Below are 12423 nucleotides of genomic sequence, written 5' to 3'. Positions count from 1 at the left end.
TTCATTCTTCTGAATGTTGCTGTCCTAAATATGCATATTTTTTTTTAAAAAACTGTTTACATTTATGTATTTTTGAGAGACACAGAGCACAAGTGGGGGAGGGACAGAGAGAGAAGGAGACACAGAATCTGAAGCAGGCTCCAGGCTCTGAGCTGACAGCACAGAGCCTGACACGGGGCTTGAACTCACAAACTGTGAGGTTATGACTGGAGCCAAAGTTGGACACTTAACTGACTGAGCCACCCAGGCACCCCTAAACATGCATAATTTCTAATCACAATGCTTTGAAACTTGAAATCAACCACACACACACACACACACACACAAATATTTGGAAAGCCCTTGAATACATGGAAGTCAAAGAACATTGTACTAAAGAATGAATGGATTAACCAGGAAATTAAATAAGAAATTTAAAAATATATGTAAGCAAATGAAAATGAAAACATGACAATCCAAAACCTTTGGGATGTAGCATAACCAGGCTGAAGAGAAAAGTATATAGCAATTCAGGACTCTCTTGAGAAGCAAGAAAGGTAACCTTTCTCAAAAAAAAAATCTAACCTTACACCTAAAAGAGCTTGAAAGGAGCAGCAAATAAAGCTTAAAACAGGCAGAAGGAGGGAAATAATAAAGATTAGAGCAGAAATCAATGATATTGAAACAACGCAACAACAACAAACAACAAACAGAACATACAAACGAAAATTAGGGCTGTTTCTTTGAAAGAATAAGCAAGATTGATAAATCACTAGCCATAATTCCAAAAAGAAAAGAGAAAGGACCAAAATAGATAAAATTATGAATGAAGAAGATACATCACCACTAACACTGCAGAAATGCAAACAATTATAAGCAAATACTATGAAAAATTATATGACAACATATTGGGCAATCTGGAAGAAATGGACAATTCCTAGAAACTCACACACTACCAAAACTGAAAGAGAAAGAAATAGAAAATTTGAACAAGCAAATAACCACCAAGAAATTGAATTAGTTATCAAAATCTCCCATCAAACTAGAGTCCTGGGCCAGATGGCTTCCCAGGGGAATTCTACCAGACATTTAAAGCAGAGTTAATACCTATTATTCTCAAACAATTCCAAAAAAAAAAGTGGAAAGAAATCTTCCAAAGTCGTTCTATGAAGTCAGCATTATGTTGATTCCAAAACTAGACAAAAACTGCACTAATAAGGAGAATTACAGGCCAATATCCCCAATAAAACTGGATGCAAATATCTTAACAAGATACCTGCAAATTGAATTCAACAGTACATTAAAAAAATATTCACCATGATCAAATGGGGTTTATTCCTGGGCTGCAGGATTGGTTCAATATTCACAAATCAATCAACATGATACACCACATTAGTAAAATAAAGGATAAGAACCATATAATCCTTCAACAGATGCAGAAAAAGCATTTGACAAAATGCGGCATCCTTTCCTGATAAAAAGCCCTCAAGAAAGTCGGTAGAGAAGGAACATACCTCAACATCATAAAGGCCATATACAAAAGACCTGCAGCTAATACCATCCTCAATGGGGAAAAGCTGAGAGCTCTCCCTTTAAGGGCAGGAACACAACAGAGATGTCCACTCTCAGCGCTGTTCAACATAGTACTGGCAGTCTTAGCCTTAGCCATCAGACTACAAAAAGAAATAAACGCATACAAATCAGCAAGGAAGAAGTCAAAATTTCACTCTTCAGTGATCTCATTTATAACTGCACCAAAAACCATAAGATACCTAGGAATAAACTTAACCAAAGAGGTAAAATATCTGTACACTGAAAACTATAGAAATCTTATAAAAGAAATTAGAGACACAAATAAATAAAAAAAGCATTGTATACTCATGAATTGGAAGAACAAATATTGTTAAAATGTTTAAACTACCCAAACTAATCCACACATCCAATGCAATCACTATCAAAATAAAACGAGCATTCTTCACAGAGCTAGAACAAGTAATTCTAAAATTTATATGGAACCAGAAAATACCCCAAATAGCCAAAGTAATTTTGAAAAAGAAAACCAAAGCTAGAGGTATCACAATTCCAGTCTTCAAGCTGTATCATAAAGCTGTAATCACCAGGACAGTACGGTACTGACACAAAATGAGACAGATCAATGGAACAGAGTAGAGAACCCAGAAATGAACCCATTAATGTATGGCCAACTAATCTTTGACAAAGCAGGAAAGAATGTCCAATGGATAAAAAGACAGTCTCTTCAGCAAATGGTGTTGGAAATACTGGACAGCAACATGCATAAGAATGAACCTGGACCACTTTTATACACCATGCACAGAAAGAAACTCAAAATAGATAAAAGACCTAAATGTGAGACAGGAAACCATCAAAATCCTAAAGAAGAAAACAACCAGCAACCTCTTTGACCTCAGCCACAGCAACTTCTTACTAGACATGTACTAAAGGCAAGGGAAACAAAAGCAAAAATGAACAAGTGGGACCTCATCAAGATAAAAATCTGCAGTGAAGGAAACAATCAACAAAACTTAAAGACAACTGTTGGAATGGGAGAAGATAATTGCAAATGACCTTTCTGATAAAGGACTAGTATCCAAAGTTTATAAAGAACTTATCAAACTCAACACCCAAAAAACAAATAATCCAGTGACAAAGTGAGCAGAAGAAATGAACAGACACATTTCCAAAGAAGACATCCAGATGGCTACCAGACACATAAAAAGATGCTCCATATCACTCACCATAATGGAAATATAAATCAAAACCACAATGGGATACCACCTCACACCTGTCAGAATGGTTAAAATTAACAACATAGGAAACAATAGATGTTGGTGAGGATGCAGAGAAAAGGGAACCCTTTTGCACTGTTGGTGGGGATGCAAACGTGTGCAGTCACTCTGGAAAATAATATGGAAGTAGCTCAAAAAAATAAAAATAAAACTCTCCTACGACCCATCAATTGCAATAGTAGGTATTCATCCAAATGATCAAAACTCCTGATTCGAAGTGGCACATGCACCCCAATGTTTATGGCAGCACTATCACCAATAGCCAAATTATGGAAAGAGCTCAAATGTCCATCGACTGATGAATGGATAAAGAGAGTGTGGTATATATATTATACAAAGGCTTATCATTTGGTGACTAAAAATAATGAAATCCTGCCATTTGCAACAACATGGATGGAACTAGAGTTTATTATGCTAAGCCAAATATAAGTCCGTAAGAGAAAGATAAATATCATATGATTTCACCATTATGTGGATTTTAAGAAACAAAACAAATGAACATAGGGGAAGGAAGGAAAAATGAGGTAAAAACAGGGAGGCAAACAATAAAAGATATCACTCTTAAATACAGAGAACAAATTGAGGATTGCTGGAGGGATGGAGGTTGGGAGGATTGGCTAAATGGGTGATGAGCATTTAGGAGAGCACTTTTTGACAAGAGCACTGGGTGTTATTTATAAGTCATGAATCACTGGGTTCTACTCCTGAAACCATTACCACACTCTGTTAACTAACTTGAAGTTAAATATATAAATTAAAATAAATATACATTTCAAATAAAAATACACTTAATATATTTTAAATATACTTAATAAACTTATAAAATAATTATCTAAGTTGGGATCATCTTTTCCCCAAATATCTTGCTATCTTTGCCTCTGGATGGGCAGAAATGTCTTATTTGAAATAGTACCTGTAATTGGTGCATCAGGACGGGATTGCTCCTTTCTCCATGCAGGCACAAATACAGTAATATCTTTATGGCCTTTGTCTAGAAACCAGTCCACAGCAAGTTGTATTCCTCTGCAGGAGAATTCTTCTTTATTCCCATGGCTTTAGGAAGATAATGAAAAGATAAAGGATCGACAATAGGTAGCAAGGAAATACTCCAAACAGGCTTATTCTTAGTAACAAGACATTAACAACAGAAATTTTATTTCTTGCTGGTGCTAAAGATGTATTTTTAAAAACATTAAATCAAGTTCTTTTTTATTCAATTATTAAAAATATTTCCATTATTATTACACCTTTCTTCAAGACCCCAAATGTTTAATAACAACTCTCAATTTATACCAACATTTGTGACTACTTTCTACCACTATTTCAATTTTCTCTCTCTTCTTTCTGTTTCTACTACCACTTTATTTTAGAAGATTAAGATATTCACAACAGAATAGGAAAGAAGAGGTGTAACCAGAGGTTTAGATAAAGGTTATATGTAAGATTAGTTGGAGATGAGTTTAGGCACATATATTACCTTAAAAATAACATTGACAGCAAAAATGATACACACGTAAATGCTGACTAAAAATAGTTGTACACTTAGTTAAATATAATATGTTAATAAAACCCACATTCTTGAAAATGTTAAGATTTGAGAAATTCTCACAATATAATACTACACGGTAGAAAAAAGATACAGAGTATAAATAATGTAATCCCAATTTTGTAGAAGAAAGTCTATATATAAGTTTAGAAAAAAAGCTAGGAAGTAGACACATCAAACTATGAATAAAAAGAGTCATTCTGTGTGAGAGGATTATAAGTACTTTATTTCTTAATCCAAAATTTTTTCAAAAAAATTAAGTATTGCTTTTATAATAGAATATGATTTAAAAACAGAAGATATGGGGATGAGGGAAGATGGTGGCGTAGGAGGACGCTGGGCTCACCGCGCGTCCTGCTGATCACTTAGATTCCACCTACACCAGCCTAAATAACCCAGAAAAACGCCAGAGGATTAGCAGAACGGAATCGCCGGAGCCAAGCGCAGACGAGAGGCCCACGGAAGAGGGTAGGAAGGAGGGCGAGGCTGTGCGCGCTCCACGGACTGGCGGGAGGAGCCAGGGCGGAGGGGCGGCTCGCCGGCCAAGCACAGCCCCCGAGTCTGGCTTGCAAAAGCGGAGGGGCCTGATGGAATGTGTTCCGACAGCAAGCGCGACTTAGCGTCTGGGAGGTCATAAGTTAACAGCTCTGCTCGGAAAGCTGGAAGGCTGGAGGACAAAGGGAGGGAGAGCTGCTGAGCCCCCGGAGGACAGAGCTCAGTTTGGTGGGGAACAGAGGCGCTCGCCAGCGCCATCTCCCCCGCCCATCCCCCAGCCAAAATCCCAAAGAGAACCAGTTCCTGCCAGGGAACTTGCTCCCTCCGCGCAAACACCCAACTCTGTGCTTCTGCAGAGCCAAACCTCCGGCAGCGGATCTGACTCCATCCTGCTGCCACAGGGCCCTGTGGATCACCTAAGGAGAAGCGAGCTAAGCCTGCCCCTCCTGCCCCCGTGCACCTTGCCTACCCACCCCAGCTAATACGCCAGATCCCCAGCATCACAAGCCTGGCAGTGTGCAAGTAGCCCAGACAGGCCACGCCACCCCACAGTGAATCCCACCCCTAGGAGAGAGGAAGAGAAGGCACACACCAGTCTGACTGTGTCCCCAGTGGTGGGCTGGGGGCAGACATCAGGTCTGACTGCGGCCCCGCCCACCAACTCCAGTTATACACCACAGCACAGGGGAAGTGCCCTGCAGGTCCTCACCACGCCAGGGACTATCCAAAATGACCAAGGAGAAGAATTCCCCTCAGAAGAATCTCCAGGAAATAACAACAGCTAATGAACTGATCAAAAAGGATTTAAATAATAAAACAGAAAGTGAATTTAGAATAATAGTCATAAAATTAATCGCTGGGCTTGAAAACAGTATACAGGACAGCAGAGAATCTCTTGCTACAGAGATCAAGGGACTAAGGAACAGTCACCAGGAGCTGAAAAATGCTTTAAATGAAATGCAAAACAAAATGGAAATGACGACAGCTCGGATTGAAGAGGCAGAGGAGAGAATAGGTGAACTAGAAGATAAAGTTATGGAAAAAGAGGAAGCTGAGAAAAAGAGAGATAAAAAAATCCAGGAGTATGAGGGGAAAATTAGAGAACTAAGTGATACACTAAAAAGAAATATATATACGCATAATTGGTATCCCAGAGGAGGAAGAGAGAGGGAAAGGTGCTGAAGGGCTACTTGAAGAAATAATAGCTGAGAACTTCCCTGAACTGGGGAAGGAAAAAAGCATTGAAATCCAAGAGGCACAGAGAACTCCCTTCAGATGTAACTTGAATCGATCTTCTGCATGACATATCATAGTGAAACTGGCAAAATACAAGGATAAAGAGAAAATTCTGAAAGCAGCAAGGGGTAAACGTGCCCTCACATATAAAGGGAGACCTATAAGACTCGTGACTGATCTCTCTTTTGAAACTTGGCAGGCCAGAAAGAATTGGCACGAGATTTTCAGTGTGCTAGACAGAAAAAATATGCAGCCGAGAATCCTTTATCCAGCAAGTCTGTCATTTAGAATAGAAGGAGAGATAAAGGTCTTCCCAAACAAACAAAAACTGAAGGAATTTGTCACCACTAAACCAGCCCTACAAGAGATCCTAAGGGGGATCCTGTGAGACAAAGTCCCAGAGACATCACTACAAGCATGAAAACTACAGACATCACAATGACTCTAAACCCGTATCTTTCTATAATAACACTGAATGTAAATGGATTAAATGCGCCAACCAAAAGACATAGGGTATCAGAATGGATAAAAAAACAAGACCCATCTATTTGCTGTCTACAAGAGACTCATTTTAGACCTGAGGACACCTTTAGATTGAGAGTGAGGGGATGGAGAACTATTTATCATGCGACTGGAAACCAAAAGAAAGCTGGAGTAGCCATACTTATATCAGACAAACTAGACTTTAAATTAAAGGCTGTAACAAGAGATGAAGAAGGACATTATAGAATAGTTACAGGGTCTATCCATCAGGAAGAACTAACAATTATAAATGTCTACGCGCCGAATACCGGAGCACCCAAACATATAAAACAACTACTCATTAACATAAGCAACCTTATTGATAAGAATGTGGTAATTGCAGGGGACTTTAACACCCCACTTACAGAAATGGATAGATCATCTAGACACACGGTCAATAAAGAAACAAGGGCCCTGAATGAGACATTGGATCAGATGGACTTGACAGATATATTTAGAACTCTGCATCCCAAAGCAACAGAATATACTTTCTTCTCGAGTGCAGATGGAACATTCTCCAAGATAGATCATATACTGGGTCACAAAACAGCCCTTCATAAGTACACAAGAATTGAAATTATACCATGCATACTTTCAGACCACAATGCTATGAAGCTTGAAATCAACCACAGAATAAAGTCTGGAAAAACTCCAACAGCATGGAGGTTAAGGAACACCCTAGTAACGAATGAGTGGGTCAACCAGGCAATTAGACAAGAAATTAAAAAATATATGGAAACAAACGAAAATGAAAATACAACAATCCAAACGCTTTGGGACGCAGCGAAGGCAGTCCTGAGAGGAAAATACATTGCAATCCAGGCCTATCTCAAGAAACAAGAAAAATCCCAAATACAAAATCTAACAGCACACCTAAAGGAACTAGAAGCAGAACAGCAAAGGCAGCCTAAACCCAGCAGAAGAAGAGAAATAATAAAGATCAGAGCAGAAATAAACAATATAGAAACTAAAAAAACTGTAGAGCAGATCAACGAAACCAAGAGTTGGTTTTTTGAAAAAATAAACACAATTGACAAACCTCTAGCCAGGCTTCTCAAAAAGAAAAGGGAGATGACCCAAATAGATAAAATCATGAATGAAAATGGAATTATTACAACCAATCCCTCAGAGATACAAACAATTATCAGGGAATACTACGAAAAATTATATGCCAACAAATTGGACAACCTAGAAGAAATGGACAAATTCCTGAACACCCACACTCTTCCAAAACTCAATCAGGAGGAAATAGAAAGCTTGAACAGACCAATAACCAGCGAAGAAATTGAATCGGTTATCAAAAATCTCCCAACAAATAAGAGTCCAGGACCAGATGGCTTCCCAGGGGAGTCCTACCAGACGTTTAAAGCAGAGATAATACCTATCCTTCTCAAGCTATTCCAAGAAATAGAAAGGGAAGGAAAACTTCCAGACTCATTCTATGAAGCCAGTATTACTTTGATTCCTAAGCCAGACAGAGACCCAGTAAAAAAAGAGAACTACAGGCCAATATCCCTGATGAATATGGATGCAAAAATTCTCACTAAGATACTAGCAAATCGAATTCAACGGCATATAAAAAGAATTCTTCACCATGATCAAGTGGGATTCATTCCTGGGATGCAGGGCTGGTTCAACATTCGCACATCAATCAACGTGATCCATCACATTAACAAAAAAAAAGAGAAGAACCATATGATCCTGTCAATCGATGCCGAAAAGGCCTTTGACAAAATCCAGCACCCTTTCTTAATAAAAACCCTTGAGAAAGTCGGGATAGAAGGAACATACTTAAACATCATCAAAGCCATTTATGAAAAGTCCACAGCTAACATCATCCTCAGTGGGGAAAAACTGAGAGCTTTTTCCCTGAGATCAGGAACACGACAAGGATGACCACTCTCACCGCTGCTGTTTAACATAGTGCTGGAAGTTCTAGCATCAGCAATCAGACAACGAAAGGAAATCAAAGGCATCAAAATTGGCAAAGATGAAGTCAAGCTTTCGCTTTTTGCAGATGACATGATATTATACATGGAAAATCCGATAGACTCCACCAAGAGTCTGCTAAAATTGATACATGAATTCAGCAAAGTTGCAGGATACAAAATCAATGTACAGAAATCAGTTGCATTCTTATACACTAACAATGAAGTAACAGAAAGACAAATAAAAAAACTGATCCCATTCACAATTGCACCAAGAAGCATAAAATACCTAGGAATAAATCTAACCAAAGATGTAAAGGATCTGTATGCTGAAAACTATAGAAAGCTTATGAAGGAAATTGAAGAAGATATAAAGAAATGGAAAGACATTCCCTGCTCATGGATTGGAAAAATAAATATTGTCAAAATGTCAATACTACCCAAAGCTATCTACACATTCAATGCAATCCCAATCAAAATTGCACCAGTATTCTTCTCGAAACTAGAACAAGCAATCCTAAAATTCATATGGAACCACAAAAGGCCCCGAGCAGCCAAAGGAATTTTGAAGAAGAAGACCAAAGCAGGAGGCATCACAATCCCAGACATTAGCCTCTACTACAAAGCTGTCATCATCAAGACAGCATGGTATTGGCACAAAAACAGACACATAGACCAATGGAATAGAATAGAAACCCCAGAACTAGACCCACAAATGTATGGCCAACTAATCTTTGACAAAGCAGGAAAGAACATCCAATGGAAAAAAGACAGCCTCTTTAACAAATGGTGCTGGGAGAACTGGACAGCAACATGCAGAAGGTTGAAACTAGACCACTTTCTCACACCATTCACAAAAATAAACTCAAAATGCATAAAGGACCTGAATGTGAGACAGGAAACCATCAAAACCTTAGAGGAGAAAGCAGGAAAAGACCTCTCTGACCTCAGCCGTAGCAATCTCTTACTCGACACATCCCCAAAGGCAAGGGAATTAAAAGCAAAAGTGAATTACTGGGACCTTATGAAGATAAAAAGCTTCTGCACAGCAAAGGAAACAACCAACAAAACTAAAAGGCAACCAACGGAATGGGAAAAGATATTTGCAAATGACATATCAGACAAAGGGCTAGTATCCAAAATCTATAAAGAGCTCACCAAACTCCACACCCGAAAAACAAATAACCCAGTGAAGGAATGGGCAGAAAACATGAATAGACACTTCTCTAAAGAAGACATCCGGATGGCCAACAGGCACATGAAAAGATGTTCAGCGTCGCTCCTTATCAGGGAAATACAAGTCAAAACCACCCTCAGGTATCACCTCACGCCAGTCAGAGTGGCCAAAATGAACAAATCAGGAGACTATAGATGCTGGAGAGGATGTGGAGAAACGGGAACCCTCTTGCACTGTTGGTGGGAATGCAAATTGGTGCAGCCGCTCTGGAAAACAGTGTGGAGGTTCCTCAGAAAATTAAAAATAGACCTATCCTATGACCCAGCAATAGCACTGCTAGGAATTTATCCAAGGGATACAGGAGTACTGATGCATAGGGGCACTTGTACCCCAATGTTCATAGCAGCACTCTCAACAATAGCCAAATTATGGAAAGAGCCTAAATGTCCATCAACTGATGAATGGGTAAAGAAATTGTGGTTTATATACACAATGGAATACTACGTGGCAATGAGAAAAAATGAAATATGGCCTTTTGTAGCAACGTGGATGGAACTGGAGAGTGTGATGCTAAGTGAAATAAGCCATACAGAGTAAGACAGATACCATATGGTTTCACTCTTATGTGGAACCTGAGAAACTTAACAGGAACCCATGGGGGAGGGGGAGGAAAAAAGAAAAAAAAAGAGGTTAGAGTGGGAGAGAGCCAAAGCATAAGAGACTCTTAAAAACTGAGAACAAAGTGAGGGTTGATGGGGGGTGGGAGGGAGGAGAGGGTGGGTGATGGGTATTGAGGAGGGCACCTTTTGGGATGAGCACTGGGTGTTGTATGGAAACCAATTTGACAATAAATTTCATATATTAAAAAAAAACAGAAGTTATTTTATTATATTTATTTGTAGGTGTAAACATTGTAAAAACTTAAAAACTCAAACATAAATTTATTTGATTTGTAATTTGAAGAGGGAAAATTAACAGATAAATTTGGAAAAGATGTATTTATTGTCATCATATTAAAAATTCATAGTGTGCTAGATTTATGCCTTGTTTGCCTGTGGAAAATTCTAATTTCTTAGCATGGAGTCTGATGTTCTGACATATATATAAACCACACTAAATTATAATTATTAAACCACTTGGATGGCAAAACAAATTGGCATACATTACATTACATGTACCAATTCTAGTACAATAAAGTGGATATTGCCTGTTAAGACTCATCAGCAAAGAATAATCATTTTTCTAAAAGGTTAATTAAGACAATATAATGGGGTTTCTCTCTTTAGATTTGTTATTTGCTCACTGGTGATCACTGAACTACAAGAGAAATTCGCTCCAATTATATTATTCCCTTTGGGTAAATTCATACATAATCTCAGAAGCCCATTAATACATACATGGCTGGACTTCCCACTGTCTTAATCACTCTTGAGGCACATGATAAAAAATATTAAATTATTTCATTAATATTTCCAAACACATTTTAATCATGTTTTATTCTTTAGTATGTACCATAAAGCAAACACTACTAAAAGTCAAAACACTTAAGAAAAAAAAAAGGAAAGGAAAATATATTTAAATGCCAATACACTCCAAGGTAGCCTTAGAAATAGCTACCACACTGCTTCTAAAAAGTTGAACAATGGATAAATTGGGCAAGCCTATGGATCTTAAAGGGTTAATATTGGATGGATCCAGCATGAAACAGGCAGATAGGGAAGATGTTCAGATACTATTTTTCCCACTGTTATAGTGCTGGTAAATATAAGAATAACATGAACTCAGGAAAATCAGGGTATAGATTTCATTGCACCTAGGTTGGCAGTGCTATAAAGTGTGTCTTTCCAAACACAGTCTAAAACCAGAAATAAATACAGGAGTAATATTTGTTGTTGAATATGACAATTTTATGTTTTCTAATGCCAATTTCTTTGTGTAAAAATATTTCCACTAAATAAGTCAGACAGAGAAAGACAAATGTTATGATTTTACTTACATGTGGAATCTAAAAAGCAAAACAAATACAGAAAGCAGAAATAGAGCCATAAATACAGAGAACAAACTGGTGGCTACCAGAGGGGGAGTGGGCAAAATGGGTGAAGGGAATGGAATGTACAAGCTTCCAGTTATAGAATAAATAAGTCATGGGGATGAAAGGTATAGTATAGGGAATACAGTGAATGGTATTGTTATGGAACTGTATGGAGACAGATGGTAACTATACCTGTGGTGAGCATAGAATTGTCCAGTCACTATGATGTACACCTGAAACCAATGTAATATTGCATATCAACAATAATAAAAATAAATAAAATATTTTTCACTATGAAAAAATTGTATACCAACATATTAAACAACTTAAAAGAAATGGGTAAATTCCTAGAAATAGGATTTTGGTCCAATACACGAAGACCCTGAATTTATCCCCTCCATAGAACACACCAAAGTACACCTATTTATAGAACAATTCCTGAACAGCCTCTGTGCAACCAAAGATAGAATGTCAAAAGAGAAGAGAAAGGGAGATGAAGACATGGTAACAAAAAGAACTCCCACCCCCGACAATGCAAACAGCAGAGAGAAGGCATAGTACTAAGGGACCAGAGAAAGGTTCCTCTGTCCTTGGATACAGAATAAAAGCTGTGATTTAAAAAAACAACTATCATATAAGAGATAGCACCAGAACTCTGCCAGATGGCAGAAGAGCTGTGGGCTCTAGGTATAAAGAACTGG

General features: G+C 38.1%; 1 protein-coding gene across 1 annotated transcript in view; it reads right to left on the bottom strand.

Annotated features, from left to right (window-relative positions):
- The window catches only part of ZC3H12B (zinc finger CCCH-type containing 12B), a 482912-nt gene that overhangs the window by 22183 nt on the left and 448306 nt on the right, over nucleotides 1-12423 (bottom strand). Inside the window, exon 3 of the mRNA XM_011291778.4 lies at nucleotides 3700-3839. Coding sequence (XP_011290080.1) covers nucleotides 3700-3839 — 140 coding nt within the window. The remainder of the gene's footprint in view (nucleotides 1-3699; nucleotides 3840-12423) is intronic.

The sequence above is a fragment of the Felis catus genome, chromosome X (genome assembly GCF_018350175.1).
Source record: "Felis catus isolate Fca126 chromosome X, F.catus_Fca126_mat1.0, whole genome shotgun sequence".
NCBI classification, from domain to species: Eukaryota; Metazoa; Chordata; class Mammalia; order Carnivora; family Felidae; genus Felis; species Felis catus.
The sequence above is the reverse complement of the archived record's forward strand: the minus strand, read 5'-3'. Positions and strand labels throughout refer to the sequence as shown.